Source organism: Pararge aegeria, chromosome 24 (genome assembly GCF_905163445.1).
Source record: "Pararge aegeria chromosome 24, ilParAegt1.1, whole genome shotgun sequence".
Taxonomy (NCBI): domain Eukaryota; kingdom Metazoa; phylum Arthropoda; class Insecta; order Lepidoptera; family Nymphalidae; genus Pararge; species Pararge aegeria.
The window spans coordinates 11,955,890-11,971,721 of NC_053203.1; the positions used below are offsets into that span (position 1 = coordinate 11,955,890).

At 37.1% G+C, this 15,832-nt stretch overlaps 1 protein-coding gene across 3 annotated transcripts in view; it reads right to left on the minus strand.

Moving 5' to 3' along the window:
- Positions 1-15,832, minus strand: part of LOC120634474 (chloride channel protein 2) — an 81,530-nt gene that overhangs the window by 41,240 nt on the left and 24,458 nt on the right. For 2 of the 3 annotated variants that reach the window (XM_039905089.1, XM_039905088.1), the window contains exon 1: positions 6,875-6,955. The exons of the other annotated variant lie outside the window; for it this stretch is intronic. In XM_039905089.1, the coding sequence (XP_039761023.1) occupies positions 6,875-6,955 (81 nt within the window). Of the gene's footprint in view, positions 1-6,874; positions 6,956-15,832 lie in introns of those variants that run through there. 3 annotated transcript variants of the gene reach the window in all.

Below are 15,832 nucleotides of genomic sequence, written 5' to 3' on the forward strand. Positions count from 1 at the left end.
AATAATAAATTTATAATCATGGAAAGTCAATTAAAAATAAAATATAAATTAATTTAGTACCTAAATAAATTTGGCTTAGATTTCAAAAATTGATTCTGTAGAATTGTTGTGATTTGAAACTCGATGCTACAAAAACGCGTCACGATGAAGAAGGAAATACTTAAATGTATGGGAGATAATTAGACAGAACTATTTTAGTTAACATGGAAATTATTGAATACCCTTGCTGCAGCGGTGAAGGAAAACATTGTGTGGAAACCTGCATGCCTTTTCCAAAGCAATGGTCATAATGGTCATGATACTCTATATCAATCTTAATTTATCGTAGCCTACTTTTCAGAGTTTACACTACAGCCGTGTTGAAGACAGGTTTCTTTTTATAGTAGGTATCTAATAGTTAACGAACTAGTCTCCCTACACGGATAAAATTAACGTGGCCACCTGCCAATATTACCCCCGTTTATTAGTGGGCAGATGAACGAATGACTGAATGAATGATAATGAATTCACTTTTATTGTACACCAAAGAAAAAAGTAGTCACAGAGATAATACTAAAGACCAAGAGGGTACAATTTGGTTGCCTTATCGCTATGTAGCGATTTCTTCCAGGGCACCAAAGGGGGATGTTATTTGGATGTTATTTCTACCTGGGCGCTATTGTTCGGGGAGTTGATAAAGCTGTGGGAGCCGATAAAATTTTGTCCTTTCCCCTAGGAGAAAATCGTCTTCTGCCCATGCTAGCCAAGCTGATGGTAAAAGTGGCTTTTAGAGCATGAACCCACCACGTTGTTCCATTGCTGATTGGTGGGCTTACTTATGTGGCAAGTTAATGATAATAACCGGAACCGACGTAAGTTTGCTCTCCGAGACAAGATTGTTGACAACCATTTCCTCACTCCGGGCTGGTACTGTACAATTATTTAACAGAAAAACCCAGGTTTTGGCTCGACTCGGGATTATAACCCAGGACTTCGTGATCCGTAGCTAAATATGCTAAACTCTTAGGCAGTTAAAATTAGTTAAGCAGCCTTAATTGGCACAAAGTAGTAAACCTATCCCTTCGCGAAGCAGGAAGGCTTAACACCTGAGCCGTCTCGCCATTAGACAATTCACGCGATAGGCATCCCGTGGGAGGAAAGGATATACGGTAGGATGAGGTAAATTTAATAATTGCCCACTCAATTGTTGTGACTTGGCCCTGTGTAAACTACTCCAACGATAAACGAGGTTTTTGCACTGGTACATGAGAAATTTGTCGCTAGCCAGAGTTCTTTTTATAAAGAGTTCTTCGTTTTCCTTGCAAAGGATTCAAGTAAAGTTCATTATAAGAATTTTTATCAAAAACCCCAGTTTTCAAGTTAAAATTCACCCTTGTAGTGAATTATACGAAATTTTGTTTATCGGTTTGTTTTCTTATAAAAAAATACCCAAAGAATCATTCAAAACTAAAATTAGCTACAAAATACTCGATGTATCTCAGTCTATCTCAGTCGTTGATCTCATTGGTTAAATAATAAGACAAAAGTGTGGTCTGAAAGTGTAAAGAAATGCTATTTAATATAAAAATTTATTTATTAATAATAAAAAGCTATTTATATTTCTTTTTTAAAAGTTTTATTAGTAGGTACCTACTTCAAGAAAACAATAAACTGACAAATCGATAATGACGTTTTAAGTTGCGTTCAGAAATGAAATTAATGCTCGTTAACATGTTCCGGCCATTACACACGAAACATTTTTTTAACACTTTTGTCTCTTTAAGCAAGCAATAAAGTAAAACCCTTTAATATTTATGAAAAACAAACTCAAAAAACCGACTTCTGCTAAAAATTTAATATTTAAATGGCTTGTGATACTTATTTTGAGGTCGAGCGATCATTCACTCCAAAATACATAAACAAAATTTGTATGCATTCGAGGAATGTTTATTTTGTAGTAGGTAGTGAATGCTTTAACCAAATTGCTACGTTTTCATAGAGGACAATAATTCCTTAGGATGAAGCTTAATGTTCATTGGAATTATCTCTATAGTATATATTCTCTTCAGCTTTATACTTAGCTATACTTTACATCTCATAAGAAGAAGTTTGTTGGTTTGTTCACGAACGCGATGATCTCAGGAACGAATGGTCCGATTTGAAAAATTATTTCAGTGTTGGATAGCCCATTTATCGAGGAAGGCTTTAGGCTAAAAATTAATAGCGCATTTCTTAAAAATGCTAATCTATTAGGTAAATATAATTAATATCTTGCACATAATATGAGGTCACATATCATTATGTAATATTTTAAAGTTCAGTAATTGTTAAGACTAAGGCTTACAATTCTACATCCTAATCCAAAAATTGCTCTTAACGATAACATGGACTTCCGCAAAGTAACGACTAACTAATCCAATATTTAAAATAATTGCTTTAATTTGTGTGTAGGCAAAGAGAATACAAACACTATATGTAGGCATAGGTATTAGGAAGACAGACAGACGGTGGTTAACAACCAGACATCGCGTGCTGTGGTACCATCAATGCCAAGATCGACAATCAAGCTCGCTGCCACTTTAAGCGTACCCCAAATAGGAGCGGTAAGCGACTCAAACTATAGACAGAGACAGCTTGAAGAATAGGAGATATTTATGAAATATATTTTATATCCAGAGCTAACGGAATCTAGTCAGCCCCTTGAAAAAGTGAGGCTATTTTGAAATGGATTTTCAAGTTAGGGCTGTCAATTAAGGTGACTCTTCAAGTCACCTAAATTGACAGCCCTAGCTTTTCGTAATCCGCGTTACGTGCTGGCCACGGGAAAAATCGCGTCGCGCTAACTATTTTGTTCAATGCGCACTACAATATGGGTGCGGCGGTTGCGCAACCGCCATGGCATATTTCCATACATTTGTTTCACTATGCTTGGTGCCTTTTTATAAGTTTCTGTCACTAATTGCTTCGCTGTTCGTGCCGCGCGATCATTCAAACACCGCCAATTTCTTGTGTAAGCACGTTAGTGTAAACCATTGTATGCAGCGGGCTTATCGCCTCCGCTTTTGTTTTGAGGCACGCTTTACCCGCTACCTGGATAACCAGCTATATTATGTGCATGGTATATTACATAGAATTTAAAATAATGACAGTGCACTTTACGTATGTCCATAAAATCATTACAAAATTTAAGAAAAAAAGCGATTGTAATACAAACGTAGAAAATTGGCTTCAAACAAAAATGCTCAAACTTCTTTATGTGGGCTAGTAACCATTATCAACATCATCATCATCACGGGTCATCATCAAAATGAGAGGGACTAGCCGTTAGGCCGTAGCCCACCACGCTTGGCAAGTGCGGATTGGTAGACTCCACACGCCCTTGAGAACAAAAGGGAGAACTCTTAGGCATACAGGTTTCTCACGATGTTTTCCTTCACCGAAGCCGTGCTTTTTGTGTCATAACATTACTAGCGTAGAGTTCTATTCTATCATAATGTCTGGCTCATTTTTGTAAGAAGTCCGGAATTTGAATACTGTAGATTTTGTATTCGCTGCTAAATGACACACAAACGAACACGCTCTAGCATTATTAACATTAGAACCTAAGAATAGTGTGTGTCCGGAGTATTCGATTAGATTGACCGACAGACAGCGGTTAACCTCCAGACATCGCGTGCTGTACCATCACTGCCAAGATCGGCATCAAGTTCTCTGCCACGTTAGCAAGTAAGGCAGCCATTATTTTTCCTCTTACGTTATTAGTATCTATGACTAAATTCGACATTAGGTCATTTATTCTTACGAATATTTAAGTATTTATATTTATATATTTATTTATTAGGAAGCTGACGTGTATACAACCTATCTTTAATATATGGACACATTTAACAATTGTTTTATAATGTTATACACTCCACTAGCATGCATAACACCAGACACTTTTTGTTTACAACCAAATTTTGTGATATTTAGCCGCTAAACAAAAGAAAAAAAAATGAAAATAAAAAACCATAAAAGAGTTACTTACATAATAGAAAGAAAAAGAAAATAACTAAAAAAAAATGATCAACTATCATGCCGTACTTTAAAAAGTTTGTTGACCTCTTTTTTGCAACACGGGGCGGAGTGTCGAAAAATATCCAAGCCAGCGCTTCCAACCAATAAGTTGTAGGTAACAACTATTACACACAAGGGAGCGGATCTGCCTCGATTTGATCTAGTTTAGTATGTTATAGTAATATTAGTTTGTTATTTTTTATATTAAATATTTTTCTGTGTGAAATCTGGATTAGTATTTATCATCATCATCATATCAACCCATTATAAACCCACTACAGAGCACGGGTTTCCTCTCACAATGAGAAGGGGTAACAGCCGTAGCCCACCATACTGGCCCAGTTTTGGTGAATAGTGTGTAATTAGTGTGTAATTATTTGTAAGTATACATGTATGTATAATATAAATACACCCCACCGTTCGTTTTCCCTTGCTAATCCTAAAGCAACCTGGAAGAGATCGCTACTGAGTGATAAGGCTTCTAATTTAAGTTTCTTCTTTTTGTTGTATCCAAATAAAGTGTAAAAATAAATAAAATAAAATGGTGTTTGCCTAAAACGTGCCTCAAACAACAAAACATCAATTTAAACCTTATACACGCAAATAAACCTCAATCGAGAAGCGGCGATAGCGTATTGGTAAGGACTTCGTTCTAATTTCGGAGGGACCGAGTTGATCGCCGCCGCGCATGACTAAATTTTAGAGATAATCTTAATACCTAAAATTTCTAAGTTATCCCATGAATGCATTCTCACCTAATGTTAGTGAGCTACGGCCGGAGCGGGACGGAAGTCCCGCCCGACAATAGATATATATATATTTATACATAGTAACGAAGTATTTTAAAATGTGCCTGATGATATTTGGAAAGAATTTTGCCAAATAATGGTTAAATACATTATATTATACAAGACTACTTGATAACAGTCATGTGACATTAGCGTACAGTCAGTAATCAAGTCAGCTATTTGTTTATTTGTATTCGATACGTTCTGTTTGTATTCGGCCACTGGGCCGGACGTGAGCTAATACGATCCGACTCCACATAACTTTGAGAACATTATGTAGAACTCTCAGGCAAGCAGATTTTCTCACGATTTTTTCCTTCACCGTTGAAGCAAGTCATTTTAATTACTTCAAACGCACATAACATAGAAAAGTTAAAGGTGCTGAGATTCGAACTCGCCCCCCCGAAAGTGAAGTCGAGCTATTACCCACTGCGCTATCACACCTTATTACAGATGTTAATGTATTATACATGGCTCGATAGCAGGTGGTGCACCACGCACCGCATGCAAAATCAAAATCTTTTAACAGAATTAGTAGGTGTTATTAGAAGTTAATTAAGCGCCCGCTAACGTGAGAACAAACAAACAGTCAATCATGTAGCCAAACAAGGTCTACGAAATTATTCCACCATCAAAGATGTTTGTCTATATAGATATAGATAAAGGATTAGAGGTACTATTAGGTACTTAAAATCTGTAGCTAATAGTTAAGAGTGTACAAACTACCGATTTTTCAGGATTTCTAACAATATGGATATAGTCACTGTTGCTTGCGGCTTCTTAGGTTAGTAAATAATCCCATAGATACAGATTTTTTATTTAAGCCTTATTCATTGTAGGTAACTTTTACAACTACATTTTATTAATGTAGAGTTTTTTTATATAGACTATTTTATTATATTTTATTCTATTATTACTTTTTGTTTGTAAGAGGCGACGATAGCGAAGTGGGTAGGAGCTCGACTTCACTTTCGGGGGTCTGAGTTCGAATCCCAGCACGCACCTCTTCTAAGTTATGAGTGTATTAAGTAGTTAAAATATCACGGAGGAGATCGTAGCCCTGTAGTAGGCCGGTAATAGGTCGATAGGATGGCAACATACAAATAGGTAACAACCCAGAAACTGAAAAATATTCATGTTCATCACACCAACATTTTCCAGTTGTGGGAATCGAACCCAAGGCCTCCGACTCAGAAAGCTGGGTCGCGGCCCACTGCGCCAGTCGGCCGTCAAATTTTAAATTAATTTTATTTTGATGAAGTATGTATGAAAAAATAGCAAGATTGGTTTTGCTGCTATGCCCTTTATACGGCTTAACAATTTTTTAACAAAGCTTGGACAATAACTCTGTGCTTTTCCGGGATACAAAGAATGCCATGTCGGTCTCCAGTAGGGCTAACGTGCGTGCGTAGAGATAATTATCTCTACCCGTTACCAGCATTTTAACACAGCCATGGACGAGATAATGGGTAGACATAATTTTTCCGGGTTAGCGCTACAGGATGCAAGCTATTCTGTGCCAAATTTCCTCAAGAATTGTGAAGGGTATATATATTTTTTTAATTTGTGTAATGTTTGTTTGTGTATTCTTATGTAGTTTGTGGTTTATAATAATTTAACTCCGCCTATTTTTTCTCGCTCTTGTTGTCCTAATACTAAGGTTGCCTGGCAGAGATAGCTTTTTCTTATTTTTTCTACTTTTACTTTGTATTTTACACTATAACCTAAAACCTTCTTAAATATGTAACAGCTTTAAAACGTGAATTTTGCAAATAGAGATATTCTATTCTATTTTAAGCGATAACTCCGCCTTTTGTATTCTACTCCAGTATTTGTGTTTTCTTTTCGTAACTGTGTAATGTCGTACAAATAAAGAGTTTAAATAGAGGTTGAGCCGAAAACTATCTATGTATAAATAGACAGACTGATACACTTTCGCAATAAATATTATCAATGGCAAACTACCGTCCCGAGGCCCTACTACGATTTCTTCTTACCAATTATAATTTTCGTTACTAAAAAAACTTAGTTCAGAAGACTTTTAAACTTACCAGTGTCCCCAAATAACTATGCCCGATCTCCTCCTCCGAAGTGTCCCCGGACACGAGGCACTGTTTTTTCCTCCACTTCATATTAACTATTTTTTGGCACTTTCTATATTTATTAATTATGACTTAATAGGTATATACCTAATATATTTTAAGGATATTCTTAACTCTATTATTTATGTTTCGAAAGCATTTCGTTTTTTTCATTTAGAGCTCTGCAAATTTATACTTAGCCAGATGACTAAGCAAAATATAATCCATATTGAAATAAATGTTTCTATCGGCACAATCTTAATTAAATATTTGAAATAAAATCTTAGTAGGTTAAAACTTCCTAGAATACGCTGCATTTGCATTTCTCAAAGCTACGAGGGTGTAGCTTGAAGTTCAGTTAAAAGACCTTTCGTTTCTTTGACTTAGGATCCGCGTTTTTGCCCAGTTTTCATAACGTATTAGGAATGTGTTCTATTGCAGACAAAAACTTGAAAATAAACACTAACCTGTATTCATATTACGTCAGTGAAAATAAACGATTAGTTTTAAAAAAAAAAGCTGTCGATTTCTTTTTAGACCGATTATCGAATTACGAAGTTTATCGTTGTTTTAAAACAATTTTAATCCTTATTTTTAGATGTTAAATGAAACTGCTTTATGTTTTGGGCGAGATCCCAAATTTTTAAGGTAGCCATTTAATTTGTCTCTAACACCTCACAAGTCACTAACACACTCAAAAATAAGTAGGAATATTTTAAAAGTGTAATCAGCATATAATATATATTCAATTAAGATTGTCTTTTATCGTTTTATATTTTGAAGGATTAATAATTAATTTAATTTGAAGGTAATATATAACGCAATGGATATACAAATATGTTGCTCAGTTGATCTAGATTTGTTTAAGGACTGATTAGTGGATCCATTTATTTGCATAACTTTTTATTTCTAAAAGCCTTGTACTAATTTTAAAAACTCATTTATGACAAGATTTGTTTATTAAATTTTGAAGCAATTAAAACGTAAATACATTTTTGTTTGTATCAATTGTGAATGAATATTTTGTGCTTCAAGTGGCTTTCAGTAGCGAATAAATTTGCAACTATGTTCTTCTAACTTTGATAAACTGAATACGTCTGAGTAACCCTATCGTTTTGTTGTATTAAGGGACAGCAGCAATCACGGTTATTTTGCTGTAATTTTGTAAAGAATTCCGATGTGTGTCTCCGAAACTCTTCCTCAGATCTATACAAGATTTAAATTGATCTTCAGGAATAAACCCCTTCCAAAAAAAAATTGCCTTTTAGTGCCCAAAAAAAAATAACAACCGAATTATATATAATAATAACGTTTTAAGTACTTTTTTTCGTTGGAAGTTATAATATGTTTATTGTTAGTTCATATTTTATTTATACAAAAACTATCATCGATCGATATGTTCAAAATGTCACTTCACTACTAATCACCTGTATGTTTAGATTTTTAAATTAGTTATTAATTAAATTAATTATCTAAAACTTCGAAACCAGAACCGCGATTTATTAATGAACTTTTTTTTGTTTTTTTATTACACTTTGTTATATTTGGTTTTTTTTTTTGGTATTTTTCAATCTGCTTCTCACACCTCGGCCGCGGAGAGCCCGTTCAGGTAGACTGACCTAATGATGAGCGCGAACCCGCGCTGAAAACTCTGAAACCTAAGCCGCGGGCACACCACACTAATTTAGCTAACTAATTTTCCTGCTTTACGTAAGTAGGTATATCCAATACGGATGCTCTCAGTAATCTTAAACAAGGTACTTAGTTTACAGCGGCGGCGTTTTGTTGCTTTTTTATCAGTAACTAGCTGTTCTCCGTGGTTTTACGGTACCTTATGTTATGATATTATCAGTTGTTTTCTTGGAATAAAAAGTAGCCTTTGTTACAATCCGTCCCTTCAACTAAGCCTTTGTGAAAAATCTAGTTGAATGGTTGCTTAGCAAGGGCACAAAGGAAGGACAGACAAAAAAGCATCCTTTGGCAATTGTAAGGATATTTGTAAGGATTAGAACCGCTTACTCACACACTACTTACCACTTGACCTCAGCGACGGAAAACGTGTGATTTAGCGCTAATATAATACGAACTTGTCTCGGAAATGCGTAGTAATGATGATTGAATATCATGCCTAGAAGTGTACTTATTAACAAAGCGGGATGAAAAGCCAAAAATTTAAGAGGAAAGTATAGGCAGGATACTCCATACAAATGTATTCTCCTATTTCCTCCATGGATTACCTGTATGTAATTCCTCCATGTGTACCTTTTTCTTGGAAAGCTATACAACGTGTGACAGAATTACGAAAATATATTTAGGGGTGCTTTAGTATATTTCACAAGGAATCACCGTGTAAAAATATTAAATCAAAAGAAGCAAATTTTTTTCCATACCTATGACAACCCTATTGACGTTACAAGACCGACACGTGCATAGTACCCGCTAAGCCGTGCGTACCTAATAATGTGAGAGTCATATGATTTTATTTTTGCATGTGATTTTAGGGCTGTTTGATTTTTTTCTGTAAAAATAATGGCAGTGGTTTACTTTACTGTTTATTTGCTATACTCCGCGAAAAGCAGGAGAATCTATATGGTTTAGTTTATCATTTCTTCAATCCTTATACTCCACACAAAACAGATATTCGGTAGACGTGTAAACGTGTAACATTATTAAACGTGTAATATGTACTGTACTGTACGTGTACTCGTAAACGTTACGAGTACTCGTTTCGTTCCGAAACCGAAGCATCCTCAGGAGATGTTGACTTTACAATGAATAATTGTTAAGGAAGTGTGTTACAGAAAGCAGGGTCGTTGCCCACTGCGCCTATCGGCCGCCAATACATAACATGACATACTTAATATAAAGAAGAAGATCTATCTTAATCTTAGAAGATATTTCATTGTGCCTACAGCTTTACATGTTTGTCATTGCTTTAAGATATTATATAAATTCTCTCAACATACTATCTATATCTGTTATACCTATTAAAATAAGCCAACTGAATTTGTGTTATCCCATTTCATGCTGTATAAAGCATCCTAGAAAACTCCTTGCATGAACAGAACTAGGTAAAAATAGTAAACAGTTGATGACTTGTATTTTTTTTTTGTTTTAATTTAAGTAAAAGATATTCTACTTAGTGATCGAATAAAAACGATTATTGCGTGGTGAGGACTGCGGATTCTGCTTCGCTTTCGTGGGACCGAGTTCGATTCCCGGCACGATGCTGTTAACTTTTCGGAGTTATGTGCGTTTTCTATTGAAGCAATTAAAATATCACTTGTTTTAACGGTAAAGGAAAATATCGTGGAAAAATCTGCGTGCCGGAGAGTTCTCCATGACGTTTTGAAAGACGTGTGAAGTGCATAAATACACTCTAAGCTACGTGGTGAACTACTGGGGTATGGGTACTGATAAAAAGACTCTATGCAAAGTCCAAAATCAGTTCATCTTCAGCGTAGGTGAAGAGAAGCCCGAACAATCGAACAACCAAACAAAAAGTTCTAAAAAAGTTTTTTTTATATTTTGAGTATTCCACTACAAGTTAGCCCTTAACTGCAAACTCACCTGTGATTATGTATTCTAAGATGTTAGCGGTAGTCATACTATTAATCAGTGTCTACGCGAAATCGCACGGAAACACAAAATAGCTTAGCGGCACGTCTTTGTCGTTGGAGTAGTAACTAGCCACGGCCGAAGCCTCCCACCAGACCTGACCTGAGGGCATTCAAAAATTATAAATTCCCAAATGCACCTGTCGGGAATCGAACCCGGACCTCCTGTTTAAATATCATTGCGCCAGGCAGGTCGTTATTGTGCTAGGAATAAAGCTTCCGTTCAAATCAAATCATCCTTACCAATATTATACATGCGAAAGTGTCCTTGTTTGTCTGTTCATCCTTTTTTCCCACTCTAACTAAGCACCAAACCAATTTTACTTTTAGAAGGCCGGAGATCATCATAGGTTACTTTCCAGGGAAACAAACGGTTCCCGATTCATTTTATAAAAAAAAAAAAAAAACCGTAATAAACGCGGACAACAGCTAGAATGAATGATAATAAAATTCAGTTATTTTAAAATACAAACATACATACGCATCTATTTTATTTGTTTGTACATATCACATGTTTGCGTTCACGTTAGCGCGTCCCCCAGCATCGATAACTTTAATGTTAATCGAATCTATTTGCAACACTAATTGGATGATAATTGTCGATACCCGAATATTTGCACGTGAGAATTTGTGAAAATAACTGACGGCTACAGCTTATACACGGACAAACTGTTCCACGTCGCATTTTAGACTCGACCTTTCTCATTTCTTCGCAGTCACCGGTAGTCACTCCGTGGACCTAAACGGCAAAAGACCGTGGCTTTTGGAACTCCCTACAGAATACCAATGTCCATCAGTGGACGTCCATTGGTTGACATGATGATGATAATCATGAGGTCATCATCTCTCTGGCGGTGAGTGCTGCGGTATTAAGTGGGATATCACGGGTTCAATCCCAGACAGGGGCAATTTGGGAATTTAAAATTTTAGAATTTTCTCTGGTCTGGGCTGGTGAGATCCTTTGGCCGTGGGTGGTTACCATCCCACTGACAAAGACGTGCCGCTAAGCATTGTAGCGTTCCGGTACGATGTTGTGTAGAAACCGATAAGGTTTAACATAACTGCCACCCCAAACAGGGTAGCCAGTTAACATCTTCAACTGCAAGCACCTACAGAGGTGGAGCGCGATGTCGGTGTTATTTAAGGTAGCTATCCTATTAAACTAGGACAATATCGAAGGTGATATTACCTCATGCCTTTAACTAACAAGATAGTTTATGACCAGCTGAAAATCGTGTTGCCAGAGATGAAGTATAGCTCCAAAACTTAGTTGCTAACTATGGGTCTCATAATTTGGGCGATGAAGAGAGCTCGGAGTATCTATCTCTACGGAACACGTGAAGTGGCAATGGGCGGGGCATATAGCTTGGAGAACCGATGGACGTTGGAGCTCCAAAGTGCTGAGATGGCGACCTCGCACTGATGAGCACAGCGTTGATAGACTCCCACGAGGTTGACGGATGGCATCGATCTAATCGCAGGGACCTCGCTGGACCGTGGTATTTCAAACTCCCTAAAAAAGAATGTGTCCAACAGTTGCAGTCTATTGGTTGACATGATGAACATGATTATGAACTACTATATACTAACTTGACATGAACTTAAAACATGAAGTGACACGACATATCGTAACACATCGCATTGCTGCGGAAATAGGCACGACCGTGAATACTGCGCGTATCCACTGCACTTGAAATAAGGCTACGTGTACACAGAAAACGTTTTCCCTTTTTTTTTTTTTCGAACAGCGATTAGCGAGCTTACATACCAGGCGGGCTGGCCTTGGTTCTACGCTCTACCAGGAATGATTTTTTTTTTTTTTTTTTTTTTTATTTATATAAATAAATAAATAAATAAATATACTACGACAATACACACATCGCCACCTAGCCCCAAAGTAAGCGTAGCTTGTGTTATGGGTACTAAGATGACTGATGAATATTTTTATGAATTATATATACATAAATACTTAGAAAATACATATAAACACCCAGACACTGAAAAACACTTAATGCTCATCACACAAACATTTTCCAGTTGTGGGAATCAAACCCACGGCCTTGAACTCAGAAAGCAGGGTCGCTGCCCACTGCGCCAGTCGGCCGTCAAAGTCAGTTCGATCCTAACGTTAGAGGAAGCTTAGTGATCGCCGGCCTAAGAGCGTTTTTTTCTAGTTATAATTGACATATCGTCAGAGAAAAGTACAGAAATCCTTTGTGGGGATGGGTATAAGTAAGTAATAAGTACACCGCCAAAATAAGCTTCAGACCGAAAAACCGCATTGCAACAATACTGATTAGCGGCAGAAATAAGCACGCAAGCATTTCCTGGTCGAGCTCTGTCACAAAAAGCTTTACTACTACTACTAAAAACTAATATCCTATTACAAAGGCATATAGTACTTTCACTAATGGTAAAATAATACAAGATTTATTTCCATATCAACATTGTCATCAACCCGGCCCAATACAGGATCTCAATTTAGAATGAGAAGAGTTTAGGCTGTAGTCCGCGACGCTGGCCGAGTGCGGATTGGTAGACTTCACACGCGTCAGAGAATATTACGGAGGCATGCATGTTTCCTCAATATGTTTTCCTTCGACATTTAAGAAAGTAATATTTAAGTAATTGCTAAAGTTAAAAATGCACACAACTTTTCTTAGTTATGTGCGTTTTAATTAATTGAAAATATCACTTGTTTTTCAACGGTGAAGGCAAACATCCTCCTGCCTCCATCCTGCATGCCTGAGAGTTCTACATAATCCGCACTGGGCCAACGTTGTGGACTACGGCCTTAACCCCTTAATTGTGGGAGGAGACCCGTGCCCGTAGTGAGCCGGTAATGGATTGATATGATGATGATTTAGTTTTAATTATTTTAAATGCAAGTCGCCCACCCGCGTTTGTTTGGAAAAGTTATCGTGGGAAAACCAACATTTAGTACTAGACCTTATTCGATTACTTAGCATGAATGCTATGGCAATATGATCTCTATAACAAGAGTAATAAGGAGTCCAGATGAAGTATATAATCTAGATCTCTAGGGAATAATGTACGCTATTGAATCCGCAATCCTTGGAATTAATTACAGAGCGATTGTTCATAGTAAAATAGTTAAAACGATAGTATTGGGTAATTGGAGTGAGAAGATTGATTTACTAACGCTTATCTACGGTTCTTTGATATTTCTTAAAGTTCCACGTCCCATGACATTATAATTTATCATGACGTCACGAAAGAATAACCAAGAAAAATTCAAATTCAAAATAAAATATATTCCATGGCCGTCTCCAGGATGCGAACTATTTCTATTCTAAATTTCATTTCGATAAGTTAAGAGGTCACAAATAAAAATGTAAAGCAAGCATAGGTAGCAAATGCAATTTCTTTAAATAGAGAAGTCTATTAAACAGCACCTTTTCAGGGAAAATATCTCCAGTATCTGTGTACATACATGTGTACCATAGTAAGAAACAAAAATCAAACAAACAGCCACCCTATTGGTATTTTTTTTTTTATTAAATAATTTGTAACATTAGTGAGGATAAACTGTTGCCCGTGACTTACGTTTGTTTCGGATAAAAATCAAAGCTGAAGTTAGCCCTTGACTGCAAATCACCTGGTGCGGGCTAACGTGTCAGGGAGAATGGCAGTTACGTTTACCCCATACCCCTATAATCGGTTTCTACGCGACATCATACCGGAACGCTAAATCACATAGTGGCACGTCTTTGTCAGTGGGGCGGTAACTAGCCACGGCCGAAGCCTCCTTACAGACCAGAGCAGAGAAAAAAATCAGAAATAATCAATTCCCAAATCTCCCCTGCCGGGAATCAAACCCAGGAACTCCAACCTAAAACCTCAGCGGTCACCGCTGCGCCAGGGAGGTCCCCAAAAAGACTCCCTCCCTCCCTCTCACAGTCCGAAGGGACGACAGAACCGCCACTACTGGATAGAGATCAGGCGCTTACCGACAGCTTAACGTGCTATCTGAGGCACGAGTGTATCACCACCAACCAAACTTTAGGCTGCTACTGAGAATATTTTGATTGAAAAACCCAATATTAATCACTGGCCAACCCGGGGATTGAACCCAAGACCTAGTATTCTGCAGTCGAACATGCTCACCACTTGATCATCACGCTTAGCAGATATGATAAACCACAAGCCTGTGAAGTATATGAACACTCTGGCCATAATTATCATAAGTGGTTATTATCAAACACTTGATCTAGTAACTTGCGGTTGCACTTTATAATGATAATCACTGGATAACCTAAGTACCTATTATGTAACTAGTAAATGCAACTGCCTTATTAATTTTATATTTTTCATAAGTTTTATCACCTACACTAGGATTTATCAATTTTATACATTTTAAATGCATTATAAAGTTTTCGGAACCGACAGGATTAGAACCTGCGACTCTCTGGCGATCTCGGCCTGAGTGCTTTGACCTACTAGATGGCGCTACAGCCGCTTTAAGAATGATATAAATGCATATACTAATTTCGGCATTGGCAGAAGAGGAGCCGTAGCTTAGTGGTTAAAGCGGTCAGGCCGCGATTGTCAAACAGTCGCAGGTTCCTATCCCAAAGCTGGGCGCAAACCCCCCCGCCATTTAGAAGAGGGGTAGCTCTACCAATGGAGGTTTATTTAAAATTTATAAAACTGTTTAATTTATATCCCAAAGCTGGGCGCAAACCTTTACCGTCATTATCAGCCCATTGCTGACCCTACATGGTACGGAATGAGAAGAATGAGAAAGGTTTAGGTCGTTGTCCACCAAGCTGGCCAAGTGCGGATTGGTGGACTTTGAACGCCTTTGAGAACATTATGGAGACCACTCAGGCATGCAGGTTACACACGATGTTTTCCTTCATCGTTAAAGCAAGTGATATTTAATTCCTTAAAACGCATATAACTTACTAGCTGTTGCCCGCGACTTCGTCTGCTTTTTATTTTGTTTTTTGATGTGGCATTAAATTTAGTTGTGGTTCCAACACAAATTCAAGTAATCCGTATCACTAAGCCTTAAATGAGCCATAAATGAGGCTGCTGTCCGCTGACGAGTTCTGTCCTCTATCTCCAACCACAGTTTTGGCACAATTAAACACATATTATAACCTCTACAGTATAAAAATAATTATTTAAATCGGTTATAATTTGTCGGAGTTATGGTGTAAAATCATCAAAGACTTTCATCCCCTCTCCCATAGGAACCGAGCTTAATGTCGGGATAAAAAGTACCCTATATTACTTCTAACACTTCCAAGAATGTGTGTACATAGTTTCATGAGGATTGGTTAAG